At 36.2% G+C, this 17,132-nt stretch overlaps 1 protein-coding gene across 1 annotated transcript in view; it reads right to left on the bottom strand.

Annotated features, from left to right (window-relative positions):
• The window catches only part of AK8 (adenylate kinase 8), a 72,761-nt gene that overhangs the window by 41,817 nt on the left and 13,812 nt on the right, over positions 1 to 17,132 (bottom strand). The window contains exons 6-10 of the mRNA XM_055796011.1: positions 8,967 to 9,048; positions 7,335 to 7,406; positions 6,294 to 6,494; positions 3,340 to 3,471; positions 361 to 450 (exon numbers count right to left, since the gene is read on the bottom strand). Coding sequence (XP_055651986.1) covers positions 361 to 450; positions 3,340 to 3,471; positions 6,294 to 6,494; positions 7,335 to 7,406; positions 8,967 to 9,048 — 577 coding nt within the window. The remainder of the gene's footprint in view (positions 1 to 360; positions 451 to 3,339; positions 3,472 to 6,293; positions 6,495 to 7,334; positions 7,407 to 8,966; positions 9,049 to 17,132) is intronic.

Below are 17,132 nucleotides of genomic sequence, written 5' to 3'. Positions count from 1 at the left end.
TAAAAGTTTTTTAAGTTTTAAAAATAAAAGTTTTTAAGTGTAGTAAAAAATTTATAAAAATAACATTTTAGAATTATACATCTATAGAGATAAAAATATGGAATTCAAATTTTGGAATGTGTACAAGAAATTGGAATGTCACTGGAACAGTGAACTATTTGCTTGGAAGATATTGAAGAGCTTTGAAATCTAACTTCTGTTATGCAGCGCTACAAATCATATGTAATGAATGGAATTAATCAACTTCCAGATTACTCTGATGTAACTCAGATTAGAATATGACCAAGAAAAAATCACTCACAATTTATTTTTTGCCACAAATTTGTAACTACAGTGTAATGAGACAACAACATGTCCTACCTGGGTATCCATTGTCAATATAAGGCTTAACGAGTTCTCCAAGTTTTGTCTTCTCTGCAACAGCCTCCTTTAGCAGTTGCCCACAGCAAACTAACAGGAAGGAAGAACAAAAAAGACACAAGGTTAAATTTTAAAAAGGAAGCAACAAAGAAAAGAAAAGAAAAAAAAAACCCAGAAGCTGCATACTGGAATAAGGTCACTGAATAAAATAAAAGTTGTAGGTTTTTTGGGTTTGTTGTTAGTATATTATTATTTTTTTTTTTGGCCAAGCAGAGCAAAAAGCGAAAGAGACCGAGCACAGGAGAATACTGAATAAAAAAGAATACATTTGGTAAAGAACATATTAAAAACAGAGACAGAAGGAAAGATATTAATCAAATATGTTTCTGAAATAATAACTCAAGGGATTGCTAGCAGTTTTCACTTTTTATAAACTTATAATTACTGAATAAAGTTACACCTGCTGAACAGCATCTGAACTGCACTGTTGGAGGTGCAGGATAATCCACAGTTCAAGGAAGTGACTCCCTAGATCATTTAATGATCATGTAAGAATTATACTTAAAAAACTGCGCTAATGCAATACTATCATTGACTTCAAATACACAGAACACCAGGAGATGCAGATTTAAAGTATTAGTCAGGACAGCTGTACATGAAATACTGCTACTTTGGGCTTGGATAGCACTTTCTGACCAATATTAATGAGTCTTACTGCCCCATGCCTGTAGATACCACAGTCCTGACCCTTATTTTACAGAGAGGGAGCTAAGACATAGAGAGGTTACACAACATCACAAGTCCTAGTTTCAACTCAGTTTTGGTAAGTATTAGATAAAAGTCACTCTGTACGTTACTGCATGACCTTTCAATTAATAATCATAAGTTGATTCCACCTTTTCTGAAATCAATAGCACCAATATCTACAGCTGCACTGACTTTAACAAAAAAAGAAGAAAGCTCTTTCATCTGCATTATCCCTGTTAATCACACTGTTTGGCAAACAAGAGTAAGAACACTGCACAGGAACATCTCTTGGACAAAGCTGATGAAGCTTAATGTTTAAGTGACAAGGAATGAACACAAATTTCAACAGGCACTAGTTGCCCTGGAGAAGCAAATTCATATTCACAATAAATGGTGTAAAACCGTAACAAACTCAGTGCACAGACCCCAACTTAAGACAACTGATATATATATATATAATTTCAATCTAATTCATGCGACTGTTTAAACACAGGTCTAAATTTTTAAGCCTGTGCTTCAATCCCAAGGACCTAACTGGAAATTAAGTATATGCTGAATACTATTCTGAAAAATTACAGTCTTCTGACTCTGTTTTAAATACTTAATTCTTCAAGTATTTGGTTTACAGTATACTTAAAATTCAACATATGGATAAAGGTATTTAGTAAAAAGAGCTGCAACTCTCTCATATAGTAGTTACTTTAAAAAAAAATATGTGAATTTTGACCTAGATGAAAACACTATCAAACTTGCAGGTTTAGAAATAAAGTTAAAAAAATAATTCAGAAACATGAAAACAAGTTAATTTTTCATTAACACATTCAAATATGCATTTTATTTTTCATTAAGCCAATTAAACAATTATTAAAAATACAGCTTTGAATAATCTACAAATGTTTTCAATATGAATCGATAAAACAGTGCTATTAAAATAACTGATAGCATAATGATTCTATCAATTTTATTTGTACTTATCAGTATTGTAACATAGATTTTTAAATAATTTAAGTTTATCTTTTTTAATTTCACTGGATATCATTTGAGTCATATTCACAGGGGTTTTTAAAACACTAAAATAACAATAAAAAGATTTAAAATACAAGAATACTAAACCTAGAAGCCCAAACTGATAGGTAGACAGTTTTATAGCCGTTTCTGTACCTCTAACGAACTGCACAAACCTACGACCTAGCCATTACTTGGACCAATTATATGGAAAACATATGGTTTTTTTCTGAAGGTTCAAGGTTGAACTTGAAATAATTGATTTCTTTTCTGAGCAGATCTACTGATCCTGTAATTGAAAACAATACCACTCAGATCTTGAGGTTATTCTTCACATGTAAAGCCAAATCCAGGGTCAATGAAATCTTTTGACTTCACCAGGAGTTCAGGGAAGACACTAGCAAACTGGCACATCACTATGGACAACAGAGTAAGTTCTACTAATTAAAGAATCTCCTGAAGATAAAAAAATCATTTCCTACTTAACTGATTTTTTTATTTGATATACATTGAAAGAATACTAATGAAATAAACTTCCATTTTACTTCACAAAGAAGATATGACTAATCAGCAAATTTTACAGATATGAGACATTTGTTTGAAGTAATTTGTGGCTACTCCACTATTAGAAGACATTATAGAACATGGACACATATTGCATTGATCTTATCACCAAGCTGTGTACTCATGTTATAGGACTTTATAACATTAGCATGCTAACCATGAACAAGTCTCATACAGAATTTTCTGGGCCTCTTTTACAAGAGAAAAGAGAGCACACTTTTAAACAATTACTTCCTTTTCTAATACATTACTTCAGATGCACAGAACCTGAGTCTTCATTAAAGTTCAGAGTAAAATCTATTTTAAAAGTACCCCAATTTTGGTCAGGCAGCTGAAAGTGCAAAGACATTACTCATGATCCACTGATCCACAGAGGAATTCACTGCACTACAGGAATCTAACACATGGAAAAATAGTGATGCAAAGAGTATAAAAAATGGTGACTGAAAAAATGTTAGAACTGGTTTGTCACAGAATATATGCTCTATTGGTTTATATTTCTTCATTGAAATACTCTTCACTTCCCTCAAAAATTTGACATCCATAGCAATGGAGAAACAGAGAAATTTTATGAGCAAGTAAGAAAGACAGACAGCAAAAGATAAATGATCAAAAAGAGAGAAAGAGGGAATTCAGCAAAGTGCATATTTACTGAGAACTTACCGTTGACAACACCGTATTTCTGAGCTATTAGTGCTGCCTGCAGGCTCTTCCCACTGCCTGGGGGTCCACAAAACAGAACCCGTGGTGTAAAGGGGGCAGCTGATCGGTGCCGTGTTTGGACATACGTAAGGACTAGAATAGGAGAGAAAGGCAAGAAATACAGTTTACATGTTTGGTTGTTGTTGGTTTTTTTTAAATATAAGTACTGATTAACTTCTGTCTTTATTTTAAGAAGGTTATAATGCTGATTATTTATTTTATCACCGAAACATCCAGATACTCCATCCAAAATCAGGACTGATAAAACTGTCATGTCAGCAACTTGCACTGAGAGGCACTTTAGAAATCTTACTATTATCACATTCCTATAATTTCTTTCATCAGTAGATGTAGATGTCAAAAGCATTTTAAAGAGCAGATTCAATTAATAATTGCTCTTTTACCATGTTGTTTTTAACAGAAGTAATTTTTGCTTGATAGGTACAATTTTACCATGCAAATTAGAGGGATATAATTACATTTAATACTTTCTGCAGTTTGTGAACAAATATTTAAGCATAAAAACTCAGGATGCTAAATTAACATGTCATTTATCCAGTTGTGTGTGTGTGATTAACAGACTCCTAATTACAATATTATAGACTTGTAGCATAGGATGTTACATCACAATACAGCACGAACAACACTTAACCGAGTATGATTTTATTCTTTTATCCATTATTTTTGCATAACGTATAAAGGATATGGGAGCTTCTCTATCCAATTTCACTCTGTTTGCTGGACATCATTCTTCTACACTTTGAACCGTGCAGGAAAAACTACATTTGGGTCAATCTACAGATTATAAAAGCTTTGGAAAGACCACAGGACACATGAAGCATCATCAACATTGCTGTATCACAGAGATCTGAACTTTGTTACAAAATCAAAAAAGAACCTGACAGATCACCAAGAAGCTAAAAGAAGGCACAGCTTAGCAGTGAGGGAAGATTAGGATAGCATTTGAATATAGCCAAAGACTCTTACTCCCCATACCCCTTTTATGGCTAACAGTAACTAGTGAGGAGAGCAGCTGAAGCTTCAGCACAAGCTATGCAAGCTTTCCAGGGTTCATTATTCAAATGCCATTGCTAAAGTTCACGCCACTGAAACCTGACTGCTGTGGTTACCCATGATTAAAGCAGCATGGGCACACCTACACAGGCTTTGATTTCCTCTGTAATTGCAATAGATACAATTAAGTGTTAGCCCAGACATCTTCGGTTCAAATATAACACTCTAAAGAGTCCTTGTAATAAAACAGTATTTTAGTCTAACAAATAGGACAGGCTTAGACTTGTAATGTTTGTATGAATCATAAGCCCATATTAAAAAAAAATCCAAACACAAAGGATTGCTGGAGAACATCATAAGGCTCAGTATTTTAACTACCACTGTTAACACGTTGCTGTATACTAACTAACAATTTTTTCTGAGGACCCTCTGCTACACACTTTGGTATCATTATAAAATCTTTTTGCAATAACAAGCATCTCCAACAAACTCCAGCCCTGCTACTTCTAGATAGTGGACCTAAAATGCTGAGGAACTAACTCATACTGCAACCGCATGGGATTGTGTATCTCCCTTTCTCTGGTGCCACAAGCTGTACTGGGTTACTGCGCTGTACAATTGTATTTGATGTCACGTATCCTAGTATACATTAGCAGTAATCGCATTAAAGTTTAAAATTTTACAGATTTTTATAATTGTATGAAACATTCCACAGTAATACTAATATTGGTGAGAAATCTCCTCTTTCTTTTTTAACTCTATCTGTAACAATAAAAGTACTTAACAAAACCCCTGAAAAATAGTAATAGAAAATAGTGTGTTTGCTGCATAGCTTCCTAAAAACCAAGTATCAGCTACCCAAGGAGTGCTCTAGTTATTCTGAACATTTTCCATAGCCCAGTGTATTGAAAAGCACAAACATTACAGGCAAAGCACCCTGCTTACAAATGATGCTTAATTTGCAGTAAATAACCAAGTTAATTAGGAGTAATGATCCCCTAGACAGTCTCCACATCTAATTATTCTTAAAAAAAATAAATATCTGGCTGCTTGATGCACTGCAGAAAAAAGATCTAGAGAGAATTTTTTCATTCCAGTTTTCAATTTATCTCACTACATTATTAATTAATAATAATTAATATTCAGGCTCTCACATTTTTATTTACAATTCAAGGCATGAATTCTTTATGAATGATGATATGAACTTTTAAATTTAATTAAGTAATTTAGAGGTAATTAATGTGTAAATTCAGAATATAAACTTCCTACTTGTTTATCTTAAAAGTGCAGCACTTGTTATTAAAAAAAGACCTTTCTGAGATGCAAAATTACTGGGATATAACAGATCATCTACAGACTGACAGCTACAAAGTACATTATCAATTGGTCTTTCTGGCAGTTTCCTTATTCTCTTCTTGAAGAATCAACATTAGAAGTCAGATTGCATTACAATCAGGCAAAGGCAAACAAGAATTGTTGAACAGAAAAGCTATGAGGACAAACAGCTTTTAAATAATGAAATGTTACCAGCTTTGAACTACTCCTACTTCTTGTTATCAGACTTGTGGAAGGTACTAGCCCTTTGGGAGATTAACAATTGAGCCACAATGCAGCCTTTTAGAAGAGACTCTTGCAGAAATAACCGTGACATTTGCTCTACTGAGTCAGCTGTTCCTTGGCAGGACTGTGGAACTAAGACTTTCCAGTTATCTGCACTTACTCTAGTCCTGTAAAATAATTACCAGGAACAGCTCAAACACTATACTAGAGAGAACACAGCTCAGCTGGGAGCCATCTGTGTTGACTAATCCTAATCCTACAAACCATCTCTAACGGCTAGGACATACCTTTCAAATAAGGGTTTATCAACTATCAGATTTGCCACAAAGGTACATATTTACCTTGTGAGAGGACATCCATAGACGGTTGGTCTGCATTGATTGATTTCAAAACTTTTTGGTAGGTCTGGAAAACCTCAGGAAAGTTTCTGTGATATTCCAGCAGTTTCTTTGACATCTCCTGTTCAGATAGATCTTCTGGTTTCACCAAACGTTGCTGTACCAGGGGATCACTTGGCCAGTCAAAGGTTGTATGGTACACCTCTAGAAGTTAGACACTGATTAGGAACTAAGAGGATGACTTAATAGGTCTTGCTCAGCTCCAAAAAGTTTCCTAAACAAAATCAAGGTCTTTAATCTTTATATTGTGGCACAAGCAATAACTTGTGCATGTCCCTTGCTACTTGTACTGACAGCTGACTATTACTCTGCAGATGCACAGTTAGGAAGTGGCCAAGGTAACTGGCCACCCGTGTAGCCAGGACAGCAGGATGAGTAAGAACCAGGACCTGGGGATAGCTCTCCGAATTCTTAGACTGAACCTTAAGCAAGACCTTTGATAAGCAAATCTCCTTTATAGCAAGTAAAAGCCATTTTAGTTAAGAATGTTCCCTCTAATTCCAATCCTAAAACTTCCAACGTGATTTTTTTCATGAGCAATGTCAGGATTTTATTTCATGATGGATGACTGGTAATGATACTCAACAGACAATACAGAGCTAAGTCTATTTGACAGTCATTTAATGGAAGATACCTAAAAAGTATATCTGCATCTCAGAAAAAAACCCAGGATCTAGCAAAGATGCATAGCAAAATTTAAGCTCATGTGAAGAGATCCAACCTTCAAATATTCTGTACTGCCATAGTCTACTGTTTGCAGGCCCAATACTGAGCTTTACATTTTCCCATACTTCATTGGCACAAAAAATAATGCAATGTCAACAAATACTTTTCCCAAGCAGTTTAGATTTATTTCATATAAATAAATTTATATAGCTTAAAGGGATACCATCTAAATTTTGATCCCACTGTTTTTACAGTGTTTCTTGACACCAGGCAACACTCCAGTTTCTAGTGGAAATTAGAAACAAACACATACTGCACCTTCTGTGAAGGGATCAAGCCTTTTCCCACTGTTCCTCTCTACCAGCACAGTGTCTGGAGCATAAAGCACAACTAAGCACAAAAAAAAAAAAAAAAAGAAGAAGAAAAAAAGTGTAGCTCTTGTTAGTTACTTGTGTAGCTCTTGTTAGTTAAGTATTTCAAGCACATTTGCCTCATTCTCCTTTCCGAATATTTTACCTGCAAGTACTTTATGCTGCTTCTAAACAGAATTTCAGAATTTTGTTCCACCTCCTAAACAGTATAGAGGGATAAAATACATGTTAATACAGTCCAGTACCCATAAGTACTAGTTGTCCCCATCATCCACACCAATTAACAAGGTTCCCCCTCACTTAACACTGTACCTGGAGCCTAGGACAGAAGTGCCCACAGATCATTCAGGACCGATTCTCTTCTATACCACAAACAATTACTTTTAACTCAGGTACTTTGGTAGTGAGAGCAGTGAAACTTTTTAATAATCGCACAGAAGAGTGTTCAAACTTGACTAGAGAGCATCAAAAGATGGGAATCTCTCAGTTCCCTAGGTTCCTTTTGGCTAATCATCCTCACAGTTAAACACTGTCATTTAATTACTATTTTCAGTGCATTTGATTACAGGTTTCAAACAAGTTCCTCTTATGACTTTCTTCTCTGTATCAAATAGCTCTTTCAAATACTTTTCTCCCTATTAAGGTACTCACACACTGTAAATCTCCTCTCAATCTTCTTTTTCATTAAGTAGACAGACTGAATTTTAAGATTCTCATTCAGGTCTTGGTTGCACAGATATAATTGTGAGCAAAACTCAACTTCAGATGTTATTAGCTATATTAAAAATACATGCAAGTACTAGACATTAAACATTTTTGCCTAACTCTATTGCAGTGATTCTGAATTCTTCATTAACAGTCAAATCTCATCCAGATCAAATCCAAAGTGACAATTCATCAAGTTCGCTAACATTCAGTTCGCTATCCACTAGCAAGCTCTACATTTATCATTTCACACTGTATTCCACACCGTTGTAATAATTTCTTACATTCTAAGTAGGTCCTCTAACTACATTCATTTGGGACAACTGGCTTCTAAGATGGCAAGGGCAACTGTCACTGTCTTGTCTATCAGCACTGCCAGTAAACACACATTCCTCTCAAATCCACCCATACTCTGAAAGGTCAAGCTTAAAGTCACAATGTTTCCACTTCACTTGGTGGAATAAAGTTTGCTAGGTTGGCATTCTCCAATTCAATAGAAGGATGAATTTGTATTTAGTACACAAAGAATTGTTTTGGTCTGAGGATAAAGGCTGATTTCTAGAGATGGAAGTCAGAGAAAACTTGGACCCACTCCTAGGACAGAAACAAAGCTACCAATAGCTGCTCAGAGACACTTGCTGGAGTGGTCTTGAATTTACAGAACTCTAACGTGTAAGAAAAGGGGTCTTGTGTGAAAGACAGGGTTTAAAGTCTCACAGGTTTTTGAGTGAATCTGAACCATACTGAAATATTCTGCTGTCTGGTGACTCCAGTGTCTTCAGTATTGGTATTGAATTTATTGAGGATTTGGGGGGATAAACACTTCCAGACTTTCGTACTGGATGCAATCACACATAAACCTTGTACTGCTTACCAACATGCCTAGGAATGATGCCAGATGATTGCAGCATCCATGCCTGTTCCTGATTTTCAGGGAAGCCTTCCAAAATCCATCCCTATTGAACCAAAACATGAAACAGTTATTGATCCTAGAAGAGAAAAAAACCCAAAAGTTAGCACTAAATATCAGTGCTATTTGCACTAAAATTACCTCATTTGGATCCCACAACAGCACGGTATTTATTATGGATGCTTGTGAGAGAAGAACGCAAACATGAAGCACTGATATTTTTCTGAAATGGCATGCACTAATACCACTGCCACAGAGAGATGGGAACTTACGTATTGTTGCAATGATTTTTTTTTCATGTTTCAATCTTAAAAAGAAAAAAAGAAACTTCTATCTTGAATAAAAACAACCCAAAACAATTTCTACAGTTTTGAAATATTCAAAAGGATACCAGCCCACACTGTGTATAAAAAAGAGGCTAAACAAATCTAAAGACAGATTTAATGCCAAGAACACTGAGGAAAATATGCACGCTTTCATTATTTTCTTAAATTATACAGGAAAACTCACAGTAATGGAACCAGCATTCCCAAAGCTAATGAAGCAACAGAGCAAAAGAAAGAAAAAAGAAAAAAGAGCCTTTTGCTCCCTTAAGTCCTTGTTATAGCCAGCTAAGTGTTGGATTGAGCATCTTTAAAAAAACATTTACAGATCTGTGAAATACCATAGGACAGCTACAGCCTCAGTCAGTTTCTGTGTGATGCAGTATGTGAAATCTAATCCACTTCCCAGTCTCAAGTCTGAATCTTCTGAACTTTCCCTAATTTATCTGTTAGTTGCTTAACCACACATATGCTTGTCACTATATCCTATACCTCAAAATAACTTGGTGGTACTACAATAAATCTGGAAACCATCTTTGTACTGAAATAAAGAAAATATTTTAATATTGCATTAGCTAGCAATCATTATCATCTCCCACATAAATCTGAAGCTCTGTCAGTATGGGGTCCAAAGGTTTTAGAAATATTTCAGGAAAACATATCTCCATTACTTCTGTAGGAGGAAATTGGGACATTCCAATTATACAAGAAAATAGAGTAGAATATTTAAAATTCCTTAATTAGCCCGGTTTCAGAAACATGTCATCCTGCTGATATCTGTAGAAAATAAGAGACTCTAGTAACTGCAAGCCATTTTTGCCACTCCCAGTGTTTGCTCTATCAAATTACAATGAACCACTGCCTAAGGTCACACAGGTGTGGAGAAACTGATTTGTCCCTTGGGACTCGCAGGAGGCAAGGCTGCACAATATTTTTACCATATGCTAGGAACTTCAGCACTAGTTCTGAATGTATTGTGCCTGTACAACATATATATAGGCCCAGCTCCTCTTCTGGGGAGAAATAGCATCAGAGGTCTGAAGCCAATGAATCTATGCCAATTTACACAATTACACAAGATCTGGCTCATTTTCTCCACTCCAAGTGCAATACTTTTGAAAACTAAACCAAAACAAACAAAACCCCCCCACCCCTCAAAACCATTGCTTCTGATGTCACTACAGCTTATTGCTCAAAATCACATGCTGAGCAACAGGCAGTAAACACAGTATTGTATTTTAACAATGTATAGCACACTTCAAGAGGTTTATATACAAATTTCAAAGGTCCTTAAAACAGGCAATAAGCAATTTTACAGCTGAAAGTTTTTGCAAGAAAACTTAGCTCAGTATATAGCTTCCTGCAACAAATACATTTTAAGGCATTAAACAAATGCAAAATAAACACACACTACAAAAATAGTTAGCATTTTGGATCTTATTTCCAAAGGTCTCAGAGTTCCAGGGTATCAGTCAGTCCCTAATTAGAATACATTATCCATCTACTTGACACTTCAGTGAAATGTCTATTCCACCACAGAGCTGCAGCTTTGTTCAGAACAGGTTTATTGATATTCTGCTGCATTCCCTCTCCATACCCCCAGTGGCTTGGTTCTGTTTTATCACACATCAAAAAGGCCGTATGCTCAGGGCACCCCATGCACAGCTCAGAGCTGGAGGTCTGAACAGCTGCAAGTAGTATGGTATCACAGGAGGGACAAGCTCCAAGCAGATGTCACAGATAAAAAAAAAAAAAAAAAGAAAAGAAAAAAAAAGAGTAAAAAGGGAGTGTGGCTTGGGAACGAAGCAAGAGGAAGCAAGACACAGCAGAGCAAGACCTGACTTAAAATATGCCTATCATGCTTTATGCAAACACTGGTCTTTTTTGCCCTTCTGCCTATCATTAAAGTGTAATTAGTAACTTCACATGGTAAATTTGTTTCTTTAAGAAGCCATCTATTTTTTGTTCTTGATAGCAGTAACCTTACATCCATGCATGGATTGCACCTTATCACATCAAGAGTGGAACAAAGGCTAAAAGTGAGTAATTCCACAGTGCCTTTACTCTGTGGTCACTGTTTCCTCTCTTTCAGCTGGAAACCTCAACCATTCCCACACAAGACTGCAAGACTGCTGTAAATATAGCATTCTGCTGTTGCCTTAATGCCAGGTGAAGTGCTCCTTGGAGACCCATGCCATGCTGAAAATCAGCAACAAGGAAGTACTTGCAAAGCCATCACTTTCCTCTCTGGATTTAGGGAATCTGGAGAAAAGGAAATGCTCAAGGTCGTTCCCAAATGGAAATCTCACTCCTTTGCTGGCACTACTCTCAGCTATAATACCAAGCCTACATATTTTCACACTTTCCACCCCAATAATAATGACTTGGGTATTCAAGTTCTCTCTTTCTATTTGACCTGCACATCCTCAATATTTTTTTTAAATTAAAAAATCCAAAATTGACACTGCCTGAAAATAATGAAAAGAGATAGTGCAAAGAAATAATGCTGACTTACTTGGCATATCTGAAAAATCTCAGCCACAAGCATAAAGATCAAAGGTCATAAACACTGCTGCCTTCAGGAAGCATCATCATTCAGTATTTTTTAGAAAGTATTAATGCCTTTCACTCCCATCTGATGAATGGGGACATACAATAACAGAAAAAAACCCAGTATCAGTAATAACTTTGCTAGTATGGATCTAAAATTTCTGTGATTTTCAGAAAACAGCAGACTGAGGAGAGTGCAGTAGAAAATACTGTCAATGAGGCTTCTGCAATCCATCAACATTAGCAGTACGGATGATGGAAGAAGCTCAAACTTTACCAAACTTCCCATTAGACAGAAACCTTTTATTTCCCACATTATTTTTGTAGGTTGAGTAAGCTGCAAAGCTACTAAAAAAAAGTCACATTCTTCTTGGATAACAAAAAAGATAGTGAATAGGCAGATTCTCTCTCCAGATAAATCTACATAACTTCACTATCCTTGCATGGAGTTTTAGAGAAACAACATGATGATCTTTACCTGCCAAGGTAAAACCAAAAAGAACCAATAGCCACTGGTCTCTTCACCTTCCTTTTCCAGGGTAGCCACTACCATTCTGAACCGTTTAATACCAATCAAAAGTAATCCTGCCACTTCTTCTGTCAATCACTGGCCTAAGCTTAATTTCTAAATGGTCCTAAGGTATCAGTAAGGTTGCTCAGCTTGCTCTCTCACAAATTCATCATGCAGCAATCTCTTCACTAGCCTTCTCCAATTCTATAAATTCCCTCCACACCACCAGCAGTCAGAGGTGCCACAGCCAACATGTACTAACCCTGTAAGATGAAAAGTCTTCATATCAGCTTCACAAGTCCCAGGTTCTAACATTATGCTTGCAATAAGTTTTCTGCGTATGCTGGAAGACCTACCTGTCTGATCTTTTGCAGTCCTAACTGCATTTGTATTAGAAGAACACGTAACACAGAGTCTCAGCAGAGCTGTTGATCAATAAAAATGCTCTCCTTAGAGAATGCCTGTGACATCTATAAACCTGTGAGTGTCAAAACAATGGCACAAAAATTTCTGTATTCCTACTGTCAGTGGGATGAAAGCTGTACAATTAATGTCAAGCCAATGACACCACAAGGAGAAATAAAACAAACAGCTGGTGGTACTATGGTCCAACATACTGCTCCTAATCTATTAACATTTTCAGTAAAAAAATGCTGAGTCATGTTTTGAAAGAAATGGCATAAATCTCTTCAATGATGTAAAAACCCCACAGTATTAATTCTATTTCCAATCACGCAAGGAAAATATTGCAATTAAAATGCACAGATGCCCTTTCAAATGGAAAAGAGTTATATAATCTGAGGAAGTTTTAGTGACTATGAATTACTGTCTAATAATTCAAAGATTTTTAATAACCATCATGACTTTGAAAAGTCAATTATGTTTTTTTCCTAAAAATAGCTGAAACCTTAACTAGACCAGTAACATCCACTCCATTCCTGCTGAATGTCAGGGAAGCTTTATAAAGGGTTGATTTTCCCCCTAGTTCTGTAAGACATCCAGCACTGATTCAGTATTGTTGGTGGTAACAGGAACATAAAATGTAGGCAGGACACTATGCAGCTGTTGGCATTTTAACCATCTTGTCACCTTACTCAGTGATTATGTGACTTAATACTTAACATAACAGTCACTGAGAGATCCTTCCCTTGCTAGTAAAAGGAGAACTAGAACCATGCCAACAATTATAGAAAGCACGGGGCAAAAAAAGCACAGAGTGGATGCAGCCTTTGGAGAGCAACAGATTTCACTTACACACTGATGGTTAGTAAAACTCCCTTTAACAATATCACAACAAACACTGGAAAAATTAGCTATTGGAAACATACCTTGTTTTAATCAGGCAGAGAGATTTATGTGAAAAAATAAGCATGTTGGAGAGGTTTTAGAGCTTCTGTTATAAAACCCTAAACTGAAGAGTTGTTCACCTACTTGCTAGTTTACAGCAACTACTGCCATCCAACAGCTCTCCTCCAGATAGCATGAGAGGACAGATTGCCCCCAGCAACTATTACCTTTGAGAGATCATGTGAGAAAATATTTAACCAAAAATACTGAAAATGCCAGGGTACTTTGGCATCTTCCCTATCCTACCTGTTAACGACCTAGTAGCACAACCAGAGAATCTGTTAGTGTTAAGCTGAAGGGGCCTGTGTTTGGGGTCTGAAACCAGCCTAAAGCCTAGCAGTCAGAAGAGCAGGTTTTCTCTTGGGTTTGTCATCTAAGTTACTTTCATTTCTACAGGTTTAAAGATATTTTAAACATACTCACTAGAGGAGAAGTTTCACTTGAGATAGATGTTCCACATCTTGCCACAAGGACAAGGTAGTAAATCATACAATCACCTCACTGCCTGTATATCCATGATATCTCTTTGCACTGCTTACATAAAAAATGTTGACATTCATAGTCTTCTTTTGCTGCTCATTTGCTAGTATATCCAGAGCTGACAATATTGGTTTCTCAAGCGTATCTCAGCTACAGTCTTTAATTCAAAATGCCACAAAAATGAACAAGATGGTACAACACATGCGTGTTTTTAAACAGGTTCTCCTGTCGACTGAAAGACCTAAGTCCTGTGTGAATTTAGTACAGATAAACAAATAAATTAAACACTACCAGATACTTGCTCTGTCGTACCAAATAACTATTCTGAGTTAAAACAAAATAAAATACTTCAGCTAAAAAGACCTTAAAGAGAAACCAGACAGACCCACACAATTCAAGCACAGTGTCTAGCAATGCAAAAGTTTAATTCTACTTTGCAAATTAAAAATTAATAAATCAATTATGGTGTAAGATGCACAGTGTTTTGTAGAGAAAAACTGATAACCCTTAGGTTTTCTGCCAATCTCTTTACTCCTTTCTTTCTAAGGATGCAAAAATAATTGCTTCAGTTTCCCAGATGATGAAGAATGGAGCAAGAAACGTGGGATCCTAAACCACACAAAAAATGGTCCAATTGGAAAAGAAGGGGAGGGGGTTATGTCCATATACATAAAGAATGAGAAAATTCTTCACAGCCTTCCCAGGCCTTGACCATATGTATCAGTGTAGGAAGGGAACTCACAGAGAAACAACAGCTTGGTTGAGGAAGAAAATAAGAGCTTGAACCAACAGCAGTGTGCATTTTGCCTAAAACCTGTGTCTTATCTGCATGGCAAAGTAGATTTTATTAGTTCATAGTAAGTAGAAAGAAGGCAGGACGGGGCATGAGAAAAATCCACACTTTGCAGTTCAGGGTTGCAGGTACATTTCAAAATCCTAACACTTTGACAACTCCCCACATAAGCAAATACTGGTGTAGTTTAAAAGTGCAGGGTTCAGCTTATCACTATGTTACTCCAAAGTTGCAGAAATTCAACCCCATGAATGTCAATAGGATTCATGTCTGGTATAAATCAAGAATAACTTAGAGATGAGCTATGTTTCTGTTTAATGAATTTCCCTTCATAGAAACAATTGCTCACATTTCCTTGAAGGAGGAAAAGTCCTAGCCTGTCATGAGTAAATATGTATGGGAACCAATAACACATCCCAAAGTTTTGTTATAGTGAGTCTTATGTTAAACCTGGATATAGCTAAAAATGCAACGAAATGTTCAAAAACCACCCACATAAATTTTTGTTCCTTCAGAGCTTTCTCTACTGATGAAAGAGGAAGGACTTTTATAGCAAGATACTTCCCAATACAAGTAAGGGCACTGTCATGCAAATAAGGGTACTCATGCACTCTTTTCTGACCTGGTAAAAGAACAAGATTAGCTGGGCAAGGAAAGGTTTGGTTTAGCTTAATGACTTTTCTCAGTAATATTAAACACCAGCAGATAGTATTCTAAATTAAATTCTCATGCAACCAGTGAATTAGGCAATGGAATAGGTCAAAGTTTTGCTATTGCTAGTTCTAAGCTACTGCTTAAACAGACCAGCATACTACCTATTTTGCTACAACTATATGCTCCCTACAGAAATATGACACAGACATACGTCCTCTGGCAAACCTCTCAGGCAGGAACAATTTAAGAGATCACATCTCCAGCTATTCATTACCATCCTGATCAAGTTATCCTTTCCACAGTTCATACACTGGAACTGACCATCTGATCTAGCTTACACAAGGCAGGTCCATCAAAAGTCACTTCCAGCAATGGCTTAAGCTAGGATAGTTGACTTTGCACTGAAGCACATGAAGACTTCTTTGGCAATCATTCACAATATCCCAGTTCTAAAGACCAAAACCTTCAATCAGGGGCAGAAAATCTTTTCAGCTCTTCTTGCTAGTTTTGTTGATGTTTCTCTGTGCCTACAGACACCTCTGCACTACAGAATTATCATCTCAAAAACTACAAGGCTAAGGCCCAGCCCCTAAGATGACTGTCTTATATCAATGGAAGGATCCAGTCTGCAGATCATCACAGACTACATCAAAAATCACAGAGAAAGAAGTACAAGACATAAGGTTTTTAGCATTTCCAGTTTCTTTCAGTGCCTAATACTAGGAAGCAATTGTCACACTTCAATGAAATGTTAATTACCAGCCCTGCTTTATTCAACCAACGAGACAGATGATGATGATGTTGAGAAGCAACAGATTTTAACGAAACTATGAGCTTTGCAATATTTCTGTGAGGTTAGGAAGTACTAGTTATCCCCTGACGCAAAGGTGTGAGTGTGACAGAGTGACTGTTCTGAAAACATGTACTATTTATCTAAAAAAAGGTGTTTAGTCCTTCATGAATGTAACACCTACTTTGTACTGGACATTTTCCTCTCAAGAAGTCCATCAAGTAATGTAGTCTGTATTTTGGCACTGTTTAAAAGCAGGGGTTTATCCATTACATCAGTATGTCTCCTATAAATAATCCCTTATACTGGGCTGATTATGGACTCAATAAACCATAACATCTGTGATTCTAAAACAAACATGTAAAAGAGATTTTGCTTTCCTTGAGCCCTGACATTAATTTCAACCAATATTAATCTAGTTAAGTTATCTTTTGGTTCTGTGTTAAAGGTCTCTACTCACACTAAGGCTAAGAACATAGGGGCACAGGGGGGAAAGACACACATCTGTGAATACAGCTAAACCTATTCAGTTGCCTATTTGTGTAAACTAACAGTGAACATATTAATTATTACTTAGAAGAGAGTATATTCAAATGCATTTTTTTCCTAACACAAGAAGAAATAAAAGACACAATGAGAAATAAAGAAAATTGACATGAGTTATATTAGACTATTTTTCCCC

The sequence above is a fragment of the Falco peregrinus genome, chromosome 1 (genome assembly GCF_023634155.1).
Source record: "Falco peregrinus isolate bFalPer1 chromosome 1, bFalPer1.pri, whole genome shotgun sequence".
Taxonomy (NCBI): domain Eukaryota; kingdom Metazoa; phylum Chordata; class Aves; order Falconiformes; family Falconidae; genus Falco; species Falco peregrinus.
The sequence above is the reverse complement of the archived record's forward strand: the minus strand, read 5'-3'. Positions and strand labels throughout refer to the sequence as shown.